The following is a 19,009-nucleotide window of genomic DNA, read 5'->3' as shown; positions in this document are numbered from 1 at the left end:
GTGCTGGCATCGAGAGCGTCCACACACCCACCCTGAACGGGCAGCAGTTGGCGCCGCCCAGTCGCCACAGAGCGGTTTTGACGCCATTAACACTCGTGACCAAACACAACAGCTACAGTGTACAGCTACTGCTCAATGTTACTGCGTTTTTGGTGGCGCCCGCAGGTCACCGGTCTGCGTCTGCCTTCCACCGGGAAGCTCAGGGATACAGCAGCTTGATGGTGCCGTCCAGCGCCCACGTGGCTACCACGGCGTCCTGCGGGTGGTGCGCGATGCCGATCACGTCCTTGTCGTGGACCTTGAAGCTGTGTTCCAGGGCGCCGGCCTTGTTGAAGCAGTACAGCCAGTTGCCCTCGCCGACGGAGTAAACCCAGTTCAGCTTCCTTGACACTGCACAGCTGTGAGGAACGCGTGTTACCACCGTACCCGCTACGTCGAGGAAGTTGTTCCCGGCGGTCTCCTCCACGGAATAGTGCTTGACGCAGATCCCGTTCAGCTTGTAGATCGACAACGACGAGGAGCGGGTGCACACGATGATGAGCTCGTCGCCGCCCGTGTACGGCAGGCTCAGGATGCTGTTCACCGGTCTCGGGGTCTCGGGCTTCAAGCCGCTGCTGGGGTCGCTGCCGGTGAAGGCTAGGAACGACTTCAGCAAGTCGGTGGTGCGGCTGTCCCAGATCTTGACGTAGCCGTCGCTAGATCCAGTGATCACCTTGGTCCCGTCGTAGGAGTAGATGGCGGCGTTGACTATCGAGTGGTGGCCCTTGAACGTCCTTAAGGGCTTGCCTGACTTGAGGCCGTGGACCCTGCGCCACCATGTCTGCTCGCCCGGCACGGTGCTCACCTGGCCGTCTTGTCGAAGGAGCCGGTAAGCAGGCTGGTGGAATCGCGGCTGAAGGTCATGCACGTGACTGCGCCGTCGTGGGCGTTGTTCATCTTGCGCACGCACTCCCCGGTCGCTATCTTCCAGATCCTGATGTGGCCGTCCTTGTCGCCGCTCGCCAGGATCTCGGAATCACGGCTGACGGCGAGGCTCACGATGAGCGTCTCGTGCAGCATGAACTGGTCCTTGTTCTGGTATTCCAGATCGGGGTCAAGCTGCCCGAGGTGCCAGTTCCACACCTCGATGAACCCGTCGGATGACCTGCGGACTTTGATCAGCGGGGGCAGACACCTACCCAGAGATTAGGTACTGGCCGTTGGGCGTGAATATGGCGCACTCGGGGTGCGCGTTGTCCGCGAATCTGATTATCTTGGCGACCTCCTTGACACTCGGCTCATCGCCCCTCGTGGCCGTGGTGGAGGTGTTGCGGAACACGTCGAACTGGTCGCCGCTGGAAATGATGCCCACGTTGTGCTGCCACTTCATCGCCATGCCCAAGAGCGCGGTGAGCCTCGACGGCGGGACGCTGTCAATCTCGCTCTTCAGCGCCTCCGCAACGATGGCGCGCCGCTTGTCTTTGGTGAGTGGCTGCTGGCCGACGGCGTCGTGTGAACTTGCGTATATTTCGCGCGTCTCGGCGGGGCGTTTCCGGCACAGGTCAGCCAAAATGCGATATTTATCGGGATGCTCGCGCTCCATCTCGCGCATCGGCAGCGCGTTCTCCAGGACGGCGGTGGCCAACGTGCTCTCCCGGAGGTCAACCAGCTCTCTGATTATCTGCCAGTGACTTAGGTGCATACATAGCTCCGTCGTACCTGGTCGTACAGCTTGAACAGCGTCTCCTGCGAAAGCGACATGGTGTCCACAGCGTCGAGCACCTGGTTCCACCGGCCCATCTGCGCGTCCGCAACCAGCGAGTCAACGCTCGGCACGCTGTTCAGCGACACCCCAGCCTCCTCCTGCAGCATCATCAGCGACTTCGAGAGCCTGTTCTCCTTGAGGTACTGGAGGATCAGCTTGATCACGCTGCATGACCGTTAGTGAAGCTGCACTTTGGTTTGTTAGCAGAGCAGTTGGCATTAACAGCGGCCCGATCTGCCGTTTTGAAAGCGCAAACCTACTCTTCCGACGCCACTTTGACGGTCTTGTCCATGGTGTCAAGCTAGGAGTGTCAAATCCGTCGATCAGGTCACTTTCGCTAGACAGCGCCTCAACGGCGGCGGAATCCTACGGTTGCCGCCTGCCCTCGCTGAAGCACAGCGGAGCCTGTACTGACGGCCGTAGGTGAGCCCCTTGCGAATCCGTGCTAGAATAGCGCGAATGCCGTGTCTAGGGGCTGTTCCTGCCGGATTACTGGGTGTGTCACGCCCCCATCCCGGCGGATGCTCTACACCCTCGGCGCCCCTTACGGCGGCCCACTTTCACTCCACGCTTCACATACAAATTTCCCCTATCCCCCCGTAGCGTCGGCGACATACTGCCGAGTGATGTGCCGGTAGGACGGTGTCCGTCGAACTCCGGCGACCCTGCGCGCGGATCGTAAGCCCCGGGCGCACGTACACGGCCGGTTGTAACACGGCGCCAGCCCGTAACCACCGCTGTTGACGCGGTATTTCAACACGACACCCATATACCATGGCGCTGCTGCCCCGCTTCAGGTTCGGCTCCTCGGCCGCTTCGCTTTTGCGCGGCGATGCGGGCGTTGCTCCGGTGCAGCGGAGATGCTTCGGCAGTGGCGATATGCAGGCGGTTGCCATCCGCATCAAGTCAGTCAAGTCCATCCAGAAGGTACGCGCCCACCGATTTCGTTGTTCACCGCGCTCAGATTACCAAGGCCATGAAGATGGTTGCAGCCTCGAAGCTCAAGGCTGACCAGCGCCGACTGGAGGCCGGCCTTCCATTCAGCACGCCGACACAGGTGTGTTGTGGTTGCCTAGTGGTTTCTCAATTTCCCGCAGAACGTGATGAACCTGCTTCCCATCTCTACCACCGAGCCGGCCGGGAAGAACACCGCACTGGTCGTGCTCGCATCGGGTTAGTCTGAGTTTGCTGGAAACCGTGCATAGCATGCGCAGACAAGGGTCTTTGTGGCGGCATCAACTCCGCCGTGGCCAAGATGACCAAGGGGCTGGTTGCCGGGGGCGAGGCTGGCGGCGCAGCCTTCTCGCTGTACTGCGTTGGCGAGAAGGTGCGCAGCGCCCTCGAGACCGCGTACGGAAAGTACTTCAAGAGCGTGTTCACGGAGGTGTCGCGCACCCCCTTCAACTACGCGAAGGCCGCGATGATCAGCGAGGCCTTGCGCCAGGTTAGTTGCGGTTCCGACGCCGTCAGATCGCTGCAGGGGAACCACGACCGCATCCGCATCGTCTACAACCACTTCAAGAGCGCCATCAGCTACGAGACCAGGACGCTCGACGTGCTCTCCCTCCCGCAGTTCAAGGCGATGCACAAGAGGGAGCTCAACGTGTACGAGAGCGAGCCCGAGATGGCGGAGTTCTTCCCCGATTTCTACGAGTTCTACCTGACCTGCTGTGTCTACGGCTGCATGCTGGATTCGCTCGCAGCCGAGCAGTCGGCGCGTATGTCCGCGATGGACAACGCCTCGACCAACGCCTCGGACATGCTGCAGTCGCTGACGCTCAAATACAACCGCGCGCGTCAGTCGAAGATTACGCTCGAGCTCATCGAGATCATTGGAGGTGCGAACGCGCTGTAGTTGGGCGCCCGCCGACCTCGATCACACCAACACAGTGTAAATATTGCCATCCGCCAACAGTTGGCCTAGCTGGGGCGGCATTGATGTTCTACCGCGCACTTGCTGCGCGTCACAACACACTACCGGCGTGTTGCTTATGCGGCCGTGACCCCAGCTTGGGTATTGTACAGTGGTGTCAAGCACGCACAGCACAGCGGCGCGGCACGTACAGCTATAGTTCCAACAAGATTAGAAGTGCGAGTTGCATAGAGCCATGGCAGCCGGCAAGGCGATCAACGGTACGACTTCTGGTAGCGCGCACGGGCACCTGGACCACCGAACTTCTTGGGCTCGCAGCGGCGGGGGTCGGCGATAAGCAGGGACCTGTCGTAGCCGACAAGCTCGTCAACGATCTTCTTCTTGGAGGCCTCGTCGACGTACTTCTGGTAGTAGGCCACGACGGCCTTGGAGATGGCCTGCCTGATGGCGTACACCTGGCCGGTGAAACCACCGCCACGGACGCGGATCCTGATGTCGATGTTGGCGATGCGCTTCGAGCCCATGACGTACAGAGGCTCAAGGACCTTGGTCCTCAGGGCCTCGGGGCGGATGTGGTCGAGGGGGCGGCCGTTGACACGGATCATGCCGGAGCCCCTGGTGCAGAGAGCGACCGCAACGGCGCGCTTCTTCCTGCCGAAGGTCTGGACACGCTGTCCCTTGCCCTTTGTAATCTCGTCTGCCATCTGCAACTTCATGAGCATTGCAATCGAAAATGTGTCGTCAGAACGCCGCAAGAAACGTCACTAAACTGGCGGCGACAGCAGCCCACAAACACCGTTGGGATACACAACACGAGCCCATAGACGAGAGCCGCGGCCTCGACTACACGCGCGAGCAACACTTCACCAGAATAGGTCACGCAACATATGCAATGCAAAACACCGATGTGGAGGCGGTGAAAGGGGCGCTGATGCTAGGAAGCCGTAACCAGACCGGCGGGGAGCCTCCCACCCGACGCGGCGTCCTGGGTCACGGACATCGGCCCCTCAACAGCTCGTACACGTAACAGGACACGAAACCAGCTGCACCAGCCGCTGCTGCTCCCTAGCTTCCGCGCCAGTTGCCCGGGAGCCGCCAGAGGCCCGCGATAGCCGCGATGCCACATATCACGACACACAGCATAGCCACTTACATTGGATTGCCTGGACTTAATGAGGAACTTATATCCAAAATCTGACGTCGGTTTCTATGTGCTCGGGCGCAGCCGCGGCAGCGTTCGCCGGCCGACAGTTCGGTTACCCCACCGTCGGGAGCGGGCGCCGTGCGCGGGATGGGCGGCGGTTTAATAGCATTTCCCAGGCGTGGACCTGCTGCGTAAACAACTGTAGAAGCGTTCGCAAGGTGAGTTGCGGTTCGTGGCGTCTACGTTGCCGCGGCGCGTTTATCCGCGTGTGCCCCGAGGGCTTCACGTCTTGCTCGGCTGCTCGCGGGCGTTGCGGTACCTCTGTGGTGCGCCAAGCGAACGCCCTAATTTGCCAGTGTTTATGCGTGTGTTTCGGCGGCTCTAATTTCTGCGCAGGCGTCAACGCTCTAGTACCCCTGGATTCCTTATCGCGTTGTTGCCAAGGTAGGTGAACGGCCGCCCGCACTAAGTTCGCGACAGATGAAGCACAACAACGTTATACATAACGTGCACCGCGTCAAGTGCAGCGGCAAGTACATCAAGGCCGAACTCGACCAGGCCGGCCGCAAGAAGACCCGCCTGCTCGCCCGCAGGAAGAAGGCCGCCAAGGCTGGCATCACGCCGGTCGGATACCTCCGCCCGCTCGTGCACATGCCCAGCCGCCGCTACAACTACAAGGTCCGCCTGGGACGCGGCTTCACCCTGCAGGAGCTCAAGGCCGCGGGCGTCGGCAAGAAGGTGGCCATGAGTATCGGGATCGCGGTCGACCACCGCAGGACTAACCGCTGCGCCGAGAGCCTCAACCTGAACGTGCAGCGCCTCAAGACCTACCTGTCCAAGCTCGTCATGATCCCGCGCAAGAAGACCGCCAACAAGGGCTTCTGCGGCATCCCCGATGACACCCCGCGCGAGAAGCTCGCCACCATGGTGCTGAGCCAGCAGAAGATCAAGGACGTCATGCCGGTCGTTCAGCCCTTCACGGCGGAGGCCCCGCGCCCGGTGACCTCCGAGGAGGCTGCCGCGCTCAGTTACAAGAGGCTGCGCCAGGCCAGGAAGGCCGCCAAGGCAAAGAAGACCGCCGAGGAATAGGTGACTGATTCCGGCAAAAGCTCACATGGGTCGTAATGCTAAAACCTAGTTTGACGGAGCGTTGTTCGTGCTGCGTGGCCTTGTAGTAGCCGCTTGCCAACCACGTGCTGGCGTGGTCCTAGGTGGTTCGCTTTAGTTTAACAAGAATTAGAATGCAATGTTGCACGTGGTACGTGCTGTTGGGTCGTGGCTAAGTGAGTATTCGTTGCGCTCGTGGCCCTGTGTCAGGCTCACACCTCCGTTGCGTCGTACAGTTCGAAGTTGTCCTGAGGGGGAATAGACTCCTCCGGGAGAACGGTGGAGTCCTTGTCGGAGATTTCCAGCTGGTCCTTGTCGGTGATTTCCAGTGGGTCTTTGGCGTCCTCGAAGTGGGATTCCATTTCGACCGCGATCGCGGGAAGGTCGTCAGGTTTCGGGGCGGCAGGCGCGTCCTCGACGGCCGAGTAGGGGCACTTGCCAATGCACTCCTTTTTGGCGTCGGCAAGCATGGCACGCTTCATCGGGCAGCCGCCGCTTTCCACTCCTTCCATTGGGCACACACCTTTGCCAACGCCCTCTGAGAAATGTTAGATCGGTTGTACATGCTGCTGTGGTGGCGGAGTCGGCGACAGCGTGGCAGTTACTCTGGCTACGCAGAGACCGAAACGCGCTCGCTATTTCATCAAACAGACTTACCGTATACGGATATCGCGTCGTAGCCGGAGAGGATCGCCTCCAGCTCCTTGGGGTCGGGCAGCGGCTCAGAGACTGTGGAGTGCGGCGGGTGGTGAGGTTTCCTGGAGTCCGCCTCCACCTTTTCCATAGGGGCGCTCATGCAACACCCCATTGCGTCTAAAGTGGTGCGTAAGAATCGGTGATGGTGCCTTCGCTTCCGTGGGTCGACGTGGCGAGCGGCGAGATAACCGTACTCAGATCAGGCTTCGTGGTAGGCAGATCACACCTACCGAGTGTACAGTAAAAAATGTTTTCAAAAGCTTGGGGATACCTTTTGGTGGCCGTATGAGCGATTTCGATGGTATGAAATAGCGCTGTCCTCGCGTGTACTCGCCCATACGGCCTGTTACCCCGCGTGGCAGTTTCATAATGCCAATCATACGATCACGGGAGGTCATGTTCCGTCCTGAAACCACACCGCAGGCATTAACCGGTAAATCAGAGCGCAATAGGACCGCTTCAGGGACGCAATACGGCCGACGGGAATACACTTGCAAGAGGGCAGGCCGACCACGGGCCGCCCTCAGAGACGGCTCTATGCGCTACCGCAAACTGATATGAACAAAACACCGGATGTGAGCTAGTATATGTTAAATGAAAGTTGCAACAGTGGACCTTTCGGGCATCCCACTTCACACCTACCAACCGCTAAGCATTGCACGTGTCGCATACGCCATAACAGCGGTAGCAATGTTCCTACATTTCTGACATTGAATGCGCGTGGTAACGCAACTTCAATGCGACGCACTCGTAAAAATTGCGGTCGTAACTGAAATTTTCAACGGACGAACCCGCCCGTCATCGCCGATGCCCGCTTGAGCGCGCGCTAGTACGCGGAACACTCACTGGTGCTCCTCAACCTCCTTGCGCACCTCAGCGTCGACGCTGTTCTTGCCAGCAGCGAACTTCTCCTCGAGGAGCTTGAACTGCTCGTCGAACTGCTCAAGGGTCAGCTCCTCGTAGACCTCGTTCTTGCCGTGGTAGAGAGCCTCCTTCATGCCGTCAACGTCGTGGTAGATAAGGGCGACGAGCTTCTCGTGGCCGTTCACGTACACGCTGGCGCCGGCGAAGCGCTGGTGGCAGCCAACACCGGTCCAGACGGTGACGTTGCCAGCAACGACCTTGTCGGAGTAGAAGCACGAAATGGGGACAATGTTGTACCACGTGATGCCGTACGCGGTGTTGGTCTCGTAGCTCAAGTACTTGTTGTCGTTGACGTCGTTGATGTCGACAACGATGGTCTTGGTCATCTCGCGGAGCTCCTCCTGGTACTTGTGCTCAGAGACGAACTCGAACTCGCCATCGCGGCCAAGGTAGTGGACCTTGGTGCTGCCGAGGGACACCTCAATGAGGGTCTCGTGGCAGTGGGTGTGGACGGTGACCTTCTCGATGGTGTCCTCGTCGTCGTCACCGACGCCGTGGATCACGGTGTCGCTCCAGACCAAGTGCCTCAGCTTGTTGGGCCTGACAGGCGTGTAGACGACGGGGGTGCGGGGAGCACAGCCGTCAGTCTGCCTGTGGATCATCATGTCGCTCTCGCTGGGGATGGACAGGTCCAACACCATGTTGTCGGACTCGCCGTGCTCCTGGAAGGTCACCTCGATGACATTGTCAAAACCGCGCACGGCCGTAAGGCCGAAAATGCAGGCGACGAAAGCGGCCGAAATGGCGACCATTGTGCCTGACTGCGTTGAGTTGTTGAATGAAGGATCTGCAATCAAATGTCAGTACCAGCGGCGCCGACGATGGAATTCCCGTAGCCGAAAATCCACCAATTTAAAACATAAAATTGCGATTACAAATCACTGCGTTTTTCCGCCGGGTAACCGATGAGAATACGCCATACGTGTCAGCGGCAGATCTGCCGACTGCTGCATGCCATCCCCATTGCAGCATTCAGACGCGTAACCACGGGGCAAAAAGCGGCTGCAAATTTCGGCGTTTGCACGCAAATTGCGTTGGATTAATTAGGGCAAAAAATTCGCGTAGCATGCGTCCGCTATGTGCCTACATACGACGGACGGTGCGACACCGTCGGTTACCTCGCTCCGGCGTTGGTTCCGGCGTCTGTAGCAGCATTCAGAATTTTAACGGTCCAATTTCCCGTCAATCATGCCGATGTGCGAAATTTGACGGGCATGTGGTCGATCATGCTTCGACCTTCCGCCGTCTGCTGCCGCTATCTGTGATACGCGGCTCTTTTCAGCGCGCATTGTGCCGAAAATTGTACATACAGTTGCTGATGCTTCTCAAATATCACGTTATGCAAATAGGTTCGACGGTAGTGGATGATGTGGCCGAGGGCTCGATGAATGCCGCGGCTTTCCCAGCAGCGTCGTCGTGAGCTCACTGATTCGCTTCGTTTGCGGGCACTGGCGTATATCCGCACGGCACCATTGTGAACGTAGCATTTCCTGCGTTCCTTTATTTCGCATCGCTCAGGCGGTTACCGTTCGTAAGGGCGCGGAGGGCTTTGGTGTATCCCAATGCGTGCTTCATCGGCACCTGATGAATATGTTTTTCTGCCGCTGGTGGCTCACGTTGGCGACTATGGTCGACATGACGTTGCTGCCGCTGCCTTCACTCGCGATCGTCGCTATGTTGGCGTTCCTTTGCCTGCGCTGCGCAGCGTCACTTGGAGCCGTGTGCGCTTACCAGGTCCGTAGTGACGTTTCCGACGTATTCGTTGGGAACCACGATATTGAGAGACACCACTGGCTGGTGCAACTCAATAGGCACGTTGCTGTAGATCTCTTTCAGCGCCCTGGAAGCTGTGGCTTTGGCACCTGAGCGAATTGTCCGTATGGCAGCTTGGCAATACCTGCGACAGTGGAGCTTGGCAGGATCTTCATTTTCGCCACCCTTATCTGAAATACCATGCATAAATGTTTTGCCGTGTCTGACCCTTGTATTGATCATTGAGCCTCCAATGAGAGGTCCCGCTGCAAGGACGTTGTGGAGCATCTGCTTAACGCTGGCGAGGATCTCCCTAGTTTTTGTCGATGCCAATATGGCATCAGCCTGCGCAATCACCGAACCGTTTGGACTGAGGAACACGACATTTTCGTCGTCGACCTATCATGGCTGTAGCCGAATGCCGCTGAGGCACGTACCTTGTTAATCGGTGCGTTCGCATCGGTGGGTGAAGCCGACCCCTCCGATGGTGGTGATGTTGATTTGTCGCCTAGTTCACGGTGTGTATAAGCTAAAACGCCGTCAGACATACATGTTCCGGCCTCCATTGGCTCCATGATGAGATGGATCCCGATGTGCGTTTTGTCTGGCGCATGGTGCCGGGAATAAACTGAAGCACCTACCCTCAGGTACTGTGGCGTCGGTGTACAGCGACGTTTCCGCAATGTCCGTCGGCGATTCCTGTTATCGTTAATGCGCACAACTTCCGGGTTACCTTTAGAGCCACTGTCAGCTTGCCGATTTGAACCGGTATCCCTGTCGGAGGTGACAACATGCAGTGCTCATAAATACCGTACCGTAATCATCCTTTAGCATTTCCGCGAGTATCTCCAGATGGAATTCGCCGTAGCCGCCCACCACCAGGCCATCCACGGCGTCGGGGTCGTACTTGTAGTAGACGCTCGGGTCTTCGATTTTCATCTTGGCCATGGCATCGACAACGTCATCGATGGAATGCCCTACGAACTCTCTTTGCTAGATATTCGCGTCCATCATACCGTTTTTGGGGGTGAAGGTTGCAAAGCAGACGCACCTAGTTGCCGCGGACACGGTAGACAGTGCTGTGCCGTATTCGCTGGGCAGGATCTTCTTAGGGTCTGTGGAAAGCAGGTGCCCTGTCCTTGCAGATTGCATCCCGCTAATCATCAGTATATCGCCTATTGCGGTGTCACATCAGGATGTTGGCAAGGTACCCTCGACCACGCGACTGCGCTCCTGGTACGTATTTCCGTGTATCTTGAATATCTTCCCAGCTTGCTCCGCCTTACCCAACTCGAGGTTGTGGAGACGCATACCGGGCGTTGCCACACCTGAAATGTTATGTTGCCAAGTAGAAATAGCAGCCAACCCTTCAGCACTTTGCAGAACGCATGTATCTGAGACGCGCCGCCGTGGACCGTCTTAAAAGTGCGTACGAGCGTGTATCCCTGCATTAGTTTAATTGTAAAATGTCCACATTACCTTAGAAGAGCTCTGGAGGTCGCCCAAAGTGGTAGGCGGTGGGAAAAGTTTGCATACGGCGTTCAGCAGCTGGTCCACTCCAGCCATGGTAAGGGCAGATCCACAGAGAACTGGAGTTACTGTCCGGAGCTTTTGTCGAACGTCTGATTAAACGAACCTCTTCCCTCCCCTACGTGCTTCTGTAGTTGTGCGATGAGATGGTCCCTTGGCACGTGACCATCGGTCAAGTATATGTCTGCGACTTGGTCGTCGATATCACACAAGCAGTCTGTGAGTGCGTCACGCATCGGTGCACATTCATCATTGCACTCGTCATTTTCTTCCAGCACTGATACAATTCTTCTGTTGGTCGCCATGCTTTTTGAATCCTCCACGGGCTGATTAATTAGGACGGTAGTAAGTCTGAGATGCTCCCGTATCGATTGGAGGTTCTCCTCTATTGAAACACCAGGCCTGTCTATCTTGTTAATGAATAGAATTTTGGGCATATTGCGCGGCAGCGCAGCATTCAGGTGCCTGGTTTGCGCCTGCACCCCCTTGATGCCGTCGATGACAATGATGCAACCGCCGATGACGCTCATTGCGTTGAAGACCTCTCCACTGAAGTCGGTGTGCCTGGAATCGTATATAGGTCTTATAAGGAACGCTCATCACACTCGTATGTGTTAACGCAACATATATTGTCAAGGTTCAACGTGCAGCCTGTACATCGATGACGACATACCCAGGCGTGTCTATGATGTTGATGTGGTGGCGGCCCCAATTGAAACTTGAACAGGCAGCCCGTATGGTAATACCCCGTTTGATCTCCTGTTGAAAGATCAGTTGTCGGGTGGAGGAGGTTGTGGTGAAACCCGTTTTCGCATTACGCGTCACGGCTCATGCAGCAAAACCTCAGCCTACCTGCTCCATAAAATCTAACTGCACGGGATTCTGTTGCATTTTGCCATGTCTGTTTTGTTCCATGCCCCGTGAAAGCAGCGCCTCAGCAAGGGTCGTCTTGCCTGCGTCAATGTGCGCCACTATCCCGATATTCCTGATGTCACTGGCTGCACGGTTTATAATGCCGATTACGCACTGAGGCTAGAGATAGTTCCATAGAATACATCACGTGACGCATATATACCTACTTGAATACGCATCTCCGCTGCTTGTACGATGATCTGTGGAGAAGGACCTTCCGATACGCCATCCGCCCAGAGGCAAGCTCCTCCGGATACATGTCCATAGCTTCGGTGTAACGCTCAGCGCCGCCAATGTGCCCATTATAGTTTCTATGTGTTACTTGATGTGCTAATATGGTTCCTGTTCGTTTGTGTGTTAGATTGGCGGTAGTTTGGTTCGGTAATTGCTTGATATCAAGCTCACGTGCACCTACACATAACCTTCTACGAAAACGGTGACCGAGGTGGAATCAAAATGGCAAAATACAGTATGGTTGATTACACAATGTATCCTGTTTGTGTCTAATAGTCATAAATGTGTCACATTTTCATAAAATGGGTGTTCTGCCTTCCTCTATGGGCTCCGTAGTAGCTCTCAATAGGGGTCAATGTATTACTTAGAATCGGCAGAATCGCTGTGTATGCATGGTTAAGGCGCTGTTAACTCGGGTGAAACGCTGTTTTAGTGTATGTGTAGCTTTGCCGTTGAGTTACCTGCTCCGTTGTTGATGTGTATCTCATAAATGGCACTATCTACATTTTAATGCTACGTTCAAACCAATTGAGGGTGTAATAGTTGAGTGTTGCTCGTAAGGTACGCAGCCGACTAGGTGAGCGACGTATTCTTGCGACAGAGCTCAAGCTCTTCGAACTCCTGCGGCGACACTGGCGGTAGGCCCTTAAGCGTCAACTTGTTGTTGAATACATGCAGCTCAGATTTGCAGTGTGCCCGGTATTCCGCCGTGCTGTCGAAATGCATCTTGCAGTTTGTGCACTTAAACGCGGGCTTCTTGCTCGCTGCGTTGTCACGTGTGGACGCTGTTGACTTGTCTTCCTTGGAATCGATGCTGAGGTTTTTCAACGCCTCGGCGACGCCTTCTTGCGTAGTTTTAACGGCATTGACGTGGGTCGAATCGCTGCGTTTGATGGTTGCGGAAGATGTCTGCGTCGAAAAATTTTGCAAGGATGACAGGCCTACGTTCCCGGCATCCTTCACATTTAACGCGACCAGCTGCAACGAGCCGGGGGGCTGCAGCGTATGCGTCACGAAGCTGTCGATTTCGCGATATATTTTCGTGCAGCAGAGAAACCTGATGTTCACCACGGCGCCGTGCGCTCGGGTTTCCACGCTGCTGCTTCCCTCCTTATTACGGGCACCAGAGCGACCTTCACCGTTTGACTTTGCCTTTTCATGAACATCTTCAGCTGAGCTCTGAGATGCGACATGTGTCGTGTCCTCAGACTGGTCACTCGCTACAGAGCTGGACCGCGACCGGGGGTAGCTGTTGCGTTGGCCGCCAGATGCCCCGTCGTTCTCGATGTACGCATTGTTCGCCTTCAGAAAACCCAGCACTTCACGCCTCTGTCCCGCCGTGCAGGTGATTTTGAGACGCATTTGCGATCGAGCTATTTCGTTAGGGTACAGCTGCTGCAGGTGGGCGAGTGCCTTCAGCGCCTGCTTCTTCGCGGGCTCCCGCAGGGTCACGCTGAATGCGCTTGACTTTAGCGTGTTCTCGATCAGCGTGCTCGTGAGTGGGTGGCCAGTCTTCGGGTTGATGGCCACCTCGCTGAGAATGGTGACGACATCCTTGAACGTGGCCTGCAGCTGCTGGTTCCGCTCCTCCTTGCTGACCTGAATCTCGCCCTTGTCGAGGATCTGTTTGCAGATCACATCCACTTCCTTGGTGCCGAATGCCTTGATAAGCTGGTCGTTTTTCGCCAGTTTCCCTTTGGAAATGCTGGTGAAGATGTACGGGCTTTGCAGGACCTCCTGGATGTCGGTTTCCACGCCTGCAAAACGTTTATAGCGCAGTCCTCGAATATAGTCACTGATATAATACACACCACGTAGACTGCATACCTGAGCGCCAGTTGAGGACCTTGTTTTTGTAGCAGGCAATCTCAAAGCGGCAACCTCCCACCTTGAGGCGCACAGTGGCGACATTCGTCAGCCGAACCTGCCCTATCGGCTGAAACAGACCACACATGGCTCTTTAAAGTGTTCCCGACGAGAATCCGGGCTCCTTCTACGCAATTTTGAGCCTATTAGTGCCTTGTAGACAGAGTAGACTAAGGCGCGTAGGAAGCAGTAGGGGTGGGCATCAGCAATAATACCGCCTTCTGCAGGCACATATTTAGATTATTTTCGTCTCAAAAATATTAATTTCGATGTTTGGCGTTTTGTAGAGTGGCCGCGCCAATAGCCATCGCCGGTTGCCACTCTCGTGGAAGCGACACAGCTGCCTGCGTTGTGTCTTTTGGGCACGAGGTGAGGACCTTCTATCCCGCAGATCAGGGCATCGTGCACACCTCCGTAGTGTGTCGTGGAGACGATACTCCAGGTTTGTGGGCGCCGCAACAGCGCTAAACAGGAAGACCACTTCACGGCCGCCACCTGAGGCTACACCAGAACTCATGTCGAGAAATATCGCACTCTGCTTCTACAATGGACGCTTCTGATGATGTCACGGATGACCTGCTCGGATTGCCGGGTTTCATCCGGCGAAATCTCCTGCTGATGCGGGAGTTAGATACGAAGTTCGTGTCTCTTCTAGATGATGCTAGGAAGAAGGAACAGGTACTATTAAGCAAGCTACAGGCGCAGACTCCAACGTCATCCCCTGCTGCTGCTGATAAGACGGCGTCTAAGCGCGAAGCGTCGACCAGTCCCATTAAGAGGCAGGCGTCGGACGAGAAAGGGTCCGGCCCTGCAAAAGGCCGCGGCTCCAAACAGAAGCAAGCTGCCGAGTCCAAATCGAAGCCGGCAGGCGGAGATACGAAACGCCACTGTAAGGGAAATACGCCAGCAGCCACAGAGAGCGGCAGCACCCCGACGGCCATCGCACCAACAGGACCTCCTCCCGATAGCGTTACACAGGAAGAAATGGATGACATTCAGAAAACTCGTATGGACGCCATCTATCTAATGCAGGAGAAGTTGGCCATCAACGACCAGGTGACGTACATGCTAAAGCACGAATACGAGAACCTCAAGGTCCTCTTCGACAACATGTACCACGAGATGGAGACGTCGGGGCAGATGACGGATAAGTTGCGGATGTCGTTCACCGTGACCAAGTCCAAGCCGCCGCAAATGGATACGATTCTGTCGGGTACGGAGCAGGAGTTGCTGGGGAATGCGCCGGGTTCTGCGGGCGGCAGCGCAGACATGACTGCCTCTCGTACACCGGCGTGGATCAGCGTAGTACCTGAGGCGGTGGCCTCCAGCATTCCGACATTGGGACCGAAATCCGAGTCAAAGGATGCTACGTGATAATCGCTAGTATAATTTCCCCTCCTGTCGCTGCCTGAGGGCTGAGTATTGCTTGGCGCTTTGCGCCTTCCTTGTGACGTGTGGAATGCATCATAAACGGTTTTGGTGCTCTCACGAAGAGGCAGCACTAGGGGTGTTGTAGACATATTTAAACACTAATTTTTTTTCGGTATTAAAACGGGGCCCGTTATCGTACGAGTATCGGGGTAGGCATGCTACTGCATTCAGCGGAGTCAGAAGCTGAAATTTTGTACCATTAATAGGTATACATATCACATTAAATACAGACACGTAAAGTCTAAAGCGATGCCGGCTACTTGACGGCTGTCAGCCGCGTCCGACATCGACCGTGTCTACGGACGCATTGTGTAACTAATCAATTTATCACCGGGGAAAAATTACGATGCTCACCTTAATTTAGTGAAACGTCAGTATCGAACTGCATTACGGCAATCTCCATCTACTATAAGAGGAATTCTCCACTGTCTGCGTCTTCGGATGTGTAGAATCCCGTCTCGCACACCCGCGCATTACCTGCAAACATAAGCGTGTGACGAACCTGCAGTTTGATTTAGTTTGTTAAATTCCCATGTGGTCGTTACATTTCAGTAGAAGGCTCTTTGGCTCAGCTGCTTTAAGATGCGAACCAGCTCGTACATCGTCAAGTTCACTTCGGCCTTCCGCAATTGAATCTAAGCGCACCAACGCTCCATTGAAAAGCTGCGCCACGTCACAGCCGTCCTCCACTTCATCTCTAGACACCCGTATACGCGGTGCAAAGTCTCTGCAGAAGCTGTTCTCACTTTGTGCGTCTACTGCGCAGCCTCCTGGTGCGTAGCCCCTGAAATGTCCCACAATTTTTACAGCCAGCGCGTTGTCTGACCCTCGTCTGTCGGCAGTAGGACGACTATATGCGTTGCGGATTATAGACTCCTCTGGAGTGCTCCGGCAGCCCCTAGGCGATGCTACTCTCGCCTGCGTGGAGTTCGCGGAATCTGCCACATGGCATCTGCTTGACCAGATCGAGCGTTACGCTGTCACGGGTGCGGTTTCAGTCCCCCGTAGCAAGCATTTGGTCGGCCTCTTATGGCATTCGATGAAGATTGCCAGCAGCCTGGCTGGAAGTCTCAGGGGCAGTGATCCGATACATGTGGAGAACAAGGGCGTCACTGCAATCAAGTCGCTAACACATTCTCCTCCAAGCGATGCGCTTAGCAGCCGCATGCTGAGCCGATGGTCACTGGTACGTCGTTGTCTGGCCGTGGTCCAACTGGTCGTCGACGGCATCGTTGCTGGTTTGGCCCGTCCGAATGGGAAGGACGTCCAACAATTGCTGATGTTAGCTGCCGAGCCTATATTCACACACATTCAAACCAATATGCCTCACAAGGACGAGGAACGGGTGGAACCGGATGAAATCCATCAAGCAATGGAAGAGGCTCGTTGTGCCGCACTGCGATCCATTGAGGTGCTAGCCGAACAATGTGCTCACCTGATGACCGATTCTGAATTGGTAAGCGTATTCGTATCGTGTTGCAGCAAGGATGTCAGCCCAAGGTTGATTTCGTTCTTGAACCAGTCGATGAGGGATCGGGCGGCAAGGGGGTTCATCAACCTTGCGCTGCAGGATTGCGTGACACTCTTCAACATCAGCAAGACGTATAAAGTTCCCAGTGAAGTTATGTCCATCTTATTGTCCCAGTTGGCGACAGTTCCACTTTGCGATGATGAGACTTCATCATCCCCGAAAGCTAATCGGTTACAACACGAACATTCCAACCGTCCGTTGCTGGTTGGGTGTGACTCTGACGCGTTGGAGGTGTGGCACTCCAGTGTGCGCAAAGCCACCTTCGCTGACGTTGGCAGGCTGTGCAGATCTTTGTATCACCAGGAATGTGGCGTCGAGTTATTGCGTAACATCGACAGCGCGTTGACTAATACGTTGGGCTCAGCAGCCTTTGTTAGCCGCCTGAGTGCAGAGTCACGACAGGACACTGGCGGGGTAAACACTGATTTGTTTTCGCTGTCGTCAATAATTCACCTGTTTGCCAAGAACAACTTCTGGGAGAGCCAGGCGGTGGAAAAGGTTCTGCAAGTGTTAGTTTCGCTGCTACCAGTCAACACTTTTCTGCAGTTTGCCCCAAGTTCCGCTTGGTAACAGTTCGAAGGATGAGTTAGTAGTTCTCGGTGACCTATGCTGGGGCATGCTCACCCTTCGGGTGGATGTCCGACGCATAGGCTTCCTGTTGGACCACGTGATTCCCCAGCTCAAAGAACTGCCCATTAAGAACACCGTCAAGCTAATGGGAGGTTTGTACAATTCGTTAGGTCGTGATGCGAAGAGGACGCCGGATGAGCCGGATACTGTGTTTTCGTTGGACCGTGTTCCCATGGATGATTTACTCGCGTATACACTGAACGATGAAGACTTCTCTGCAACAGGTGGTTCTGACATTCATTCGCCGTCCGTATCTAGTGAGAGTAGCGGAGATGGGAGACGTGACAAGGTTATTAGAAGGATGAAAGTGTTGAGGTCGCTTTTCATGGATCGCCTCGAGGTTGGTCTCGCACTGCATGCTCTGCCATATTTATGCAGGAGGTCACGGACTCGCAGAACTTGTCAAATTTCATGTTTTACGCAGCTGCCACAATTAAAGACATAAACGAGGGTGACTACAATGCACTTTGTCTCAAGTGGCTGGCCAATTCGCGAAACCCAGACTTCATGGTGAAGGTGGAGGCGCTGAGTCAACTGCTTTGGGCACTTCAGAAAAACCGCATATACCACCACGCAACACTCATGCGCATTCGCGAAATCGTTAGTTGTCTGGCAAGTGATAACAAAGTCGTTCAGCTCTGTGCGAAGTTTGAAGTGTGCTCGATGGGCCAGCTGGCGTTGATGTCGCATACGCTGATGTCGTTCAACCTAGTCACGCAAGACTTGACAGACGCATTACTAACTAGGCTTGAAGCACTCCTGGATGGGCACCGTGCTGATTACCCATCCGCCAGAGGCCGTTCTGAAGTAGGGGATTGGGACGTGAAGCTCACGTCGGTGATTTGGTCGATAGTGCTCTCTGACTTCACGTTACTGAATTTCGCATCATTGGATCGTCTGATTCGATTGATTGGTCGCATAAACTGGCGGCGGTTTGTGAAGGCCTGCCGTCACCAGGACCTCCGCAAGGTAACGCACGATTCTCTGCATTTTTAATACCGCTCAGGTTCTGCAGATATACACCAGCTTGGAGGTGGAGCTTCCAAAACTGTCGGCATACATGCCACTGTGGCCACTCCACAACTTGATTCCGCATCAAGTCATATCTGCAGCTATCCGGGACACGATTTCAGCCAGAAATAGCGTGCCGGTGTCGGCGTCGCAGGACAGAGTGCGTCGATCTCTATCAAGTTTTGGGGTGCGATTCAAGGGTGAATATGCCATATATCGCGGCATCACCGTTGACTTTGCCATATGCCGGAACCAGGACTCTGACGAGTTTTCGCCGGACCTCGTGATCGAGATGGATGGCCCCTGCCACTACAATGTAATATGGTACGGTTTCGTGCAGTAATTTAAGCGCCTTTCAGCGGTGAGTATTCGTTGCCACACTTAAAGATTGGCGCTATGCGGTTGCTCCCCACTGGGAAGACCTTGTACCGCAACAGGTGGGTGCGGTTGTACGCTTCGTGACCTTGCGCGCAGAATCATTCGCAAACTCGGCTATACCGTAGAGAGCATTTCGTGGATAGATGCGCACCGTCGTGCGATACACGTGGCCGTGGGCAATATTTTGAACCGCCACGAAATCACAATCACACGAAAGTGATATTGTAATAACGCAGTTGTTCTAAT

At 55.3% G+C, this 19,009-nt stretch overlaps 11 protein-coding genes across 11 annotated transcripts; 4 read left to right on the top strand and 7 right to left on the bottom strand.

Moving 5' to 3' along the window:
- Window positions 1–199: 199 nt before the first annotated feature.
- Window positions 200–2,036, bottom strand: BBBOND_0209460 (WD domain, G-beta repeat containing protein, putative; the record flags this gene model as incomplete). Its single annotated transcript, XM_012912525.1, has 6 exons — window positions 200–390; window positions 427–806; window positions 845–1,144; window positions 1,179–1,660; window positions 1,699–1,909; window positions 2,005–2,036. The coding sequence occupies 6 exons, from the start codon at window positions 2,034–2,036 to the stop codon at window positions 200–202; spliced, it is 1,596 nt and encodes a 531-aa protein (XP_012767979.1).
- A 482-nt stretch (window positions 2,037–2,518) lies between these two features.
- On the top strand, window positions 2,519–3,599 carry BBBOND_0209450 (ATP synthase F1 gamma subunit , putative; the record flags this gene model as incomplete). Its single annotated transcript, XM_012912524.1, has 5 exons — window positions 2,519–2,671; window positions 2,709–2,801; window positions 2,842–2,917; window positions 2,959–3,188; window positions 3,225–3,599. 5 exons carry the CDS (start codon window positions 2,519–2,521, stop codon window positions 3,597–3,599), a joined length of 927 nt encoding a protein of 308 aa, XP_012767978.1.
- A 272-nt stretch (window positions 3,600–3,871) lies between these two features.
- Window positions 3,872–4,339, bottom strand: BBBOND_0209440 (ribosomal protein S16, putative; the record flags this gene model as incomplete). The annotated part of the gene is made up of 1 exon (XM_012912523.1): window positions 3,872–4,339. The coding sequence occupies one exon, from the start codon at window positions 4,337–4,339 to the stop codon at window positions 3,872–3,874; it is 468 nt and encodes a 155-aa protein (XP_012767977.1).
- A 902-nt stretch (window positions 4,340–5,241) lies between these two features.
- On the top strand, window positions 5,242–5,850 carry BBBOND_0209430 (ribosomal protein L13, putative; the record flags this gene model as incomplete). The annotated part of the gene is made up of 1 exon (XM_012912522.1): window positions 5,242–5,850. The coding sequence occupies one exon, from the start codon at window positions 5,242–5,244 to the stop codon at window positions 5,848–5,850; it is 609 nt and encodes a 202-aa protein (XP_012767976.1).
- A 230-nt stretch (window positions 5,851–6,080) lies between these two features.
- BBBOND_0209420 (hypothetical protein) lies at window positions 6,081–6,676 on the bottom strand (the record flags this gene model as incomplete). Its single annotated transcript, XM_012912521.1, has 2 exons — window positions 6,081–6,406; window positions 6,526–6,676. 2 exons carry the CDS (start codon window positions 6,674–6,676, stop codon window positions 6,081–6,083), a joined length of 477 nt encoding a protein of 158 aa, XP_012767975.1.
- An 82-nt stretch (window positions 6,677–6,758) lies between these two features.
- On the bottom strand, window positions 6,759–7,241 carry BBBOND_0209410 (hypothetical protein; the record flags this gene model as incomplete). Its single annotated transcript, XM_012912520.1, has 2 exons — window positions 6,759–6,970; window positions 7,211–7,241. 2 exons carry the CDS (start codon window positions 7,239–7,241, stop codon window positions 6,759–6,761), a joined length of 243 nt encoding a protein of 80 aa, XP_012767974.1.
- Window positions 7,242–7,406: 165 nt separating this feature from the next.
- BBBOND_0209400 (spherical body protein 4 SBP4, putative) lies at window positions 7,407–8,240 on the bottom strand (the record flags this gene model as incomplete). Its single annotated transcript, XM_012912519.1, has 1 exon — window positions 7,407–8,240. The coding sequence occupies one exon, from the start codon at window positions 8,238–8,240 to the stop codon at window positions 7,407–7,409; it is 834 nt and encodes a 277-aa protein (XP_012767973.1).
- Window positions 8,241–8,910: 670 nt separating this feature from the next.
- Window positions 8,911–11,985, bottom strand: BBBOND_0209390 (elongation factor G 2, mitochondrial precursor, putative; the record flags this gene model as incomplete). Its single annotated transcript, XM_012912518.1, is given in 17 exon segments — window positions 8,911–8,978; window positions 9,015–9,069; window positions 9,105–9,185; window positions 9,220–9,639; window positions 9,678–9,769; window positions 9,791–9,868; window positions 9,882–9,939; window positions 9,974–10,014; window positions 10,056–10,217; window positions 10,257–10,415; window positions 10,467–10,568; window positions 10,607–10,685; window positions 10,720–10,838; window positions 10,877–11,334; window positions 11,444–11,529; window positions 11,623–11,768; window positions 11,850–11,985. The coding sequence occupies 17 exon segments, from the start codon at window positions 11,983–11,985 to the stop codon at window positions 8,911–8,913; spliced, it is 2,340 nt and encodes a 779-aa protein (XP_012767972.1).
- A 504-nt stretch (window positions 11,986–12,489) lies between these two features.
- On the bottom strand, window positions 12,490–13,870 carry BBBOND_0209380 (Ribosome maturation protein SBDS; the record flags this gene model as incomplete). Its single annotated transcript, XM_012912517.1, has 2 exons — window positions 12,490–13,673; window positions 13,744–13,870. 2 exons carry the CDS (start codon window positions 13,868–13,870, stop codon window positions 12,490–12,492), a joined length of 1,311 nt encoding a protein of 436 aa, XP_012767971.1.
- A 458-nt stretch (window positions 13,871–14,328) lies between these two features.
- BBBOND_0209370 (hypothetical protein, conserved) lies at window positions 14,329–15,156 on the top strand (the record flags this gene model as incomplete). Its single annotated transcript, XM_012912516.1, has 1 exon — window positions 14,329–15,156. One exon carries the CDS (start codon window positions 14,329–14,331, stop codon window positions 15,154–15,156), a length of 828 nt encoding a protein of 275 aa, XP_012767970.1.
- A 589-nt stretch (window positions 15,157–15,745) lies between these two features.
- On the top strand, window positions 15,746–18,983 carry BBBOND_0209360 (hypothetical protein, conserved; the record flags this gene model as incomplete). Its single annotated transcript, XM_012912515.1, has 7 exons — window positions 15,746–15,986; window positions 16,023–17,253; window positions 17,291–17,714; window positions 17,753–18,343; window positions 18,381–18,709; window positions 18,745–18,822; window positions 18,860–18,983. 7 exons carry the CDS (start codon window positions 15,746–15,748, stop codon window positions 18,981–18,983), a joined length of 3,018 nt encoding a protein of 1,005 aa, XP_012767969.1.
- Window positions 18,984–19,009: the final 26 nt, after the last annotated feature.

Source organism: Babesia bigemina (genome assembly GCF_000981445.1).
Source record: "Babesia bigemina genome assembly Bbig001, chromosome : II".
Classification (NCBI taxonomy): Eukaryota; Apicomplexa; class Aconoidasida; order Piroplasmida; family Babesiidae; genus Babesia; species Babesia bigemina.
This window is presented reverse-complemented; position numbering and strand designations above follow the sequence as displayed.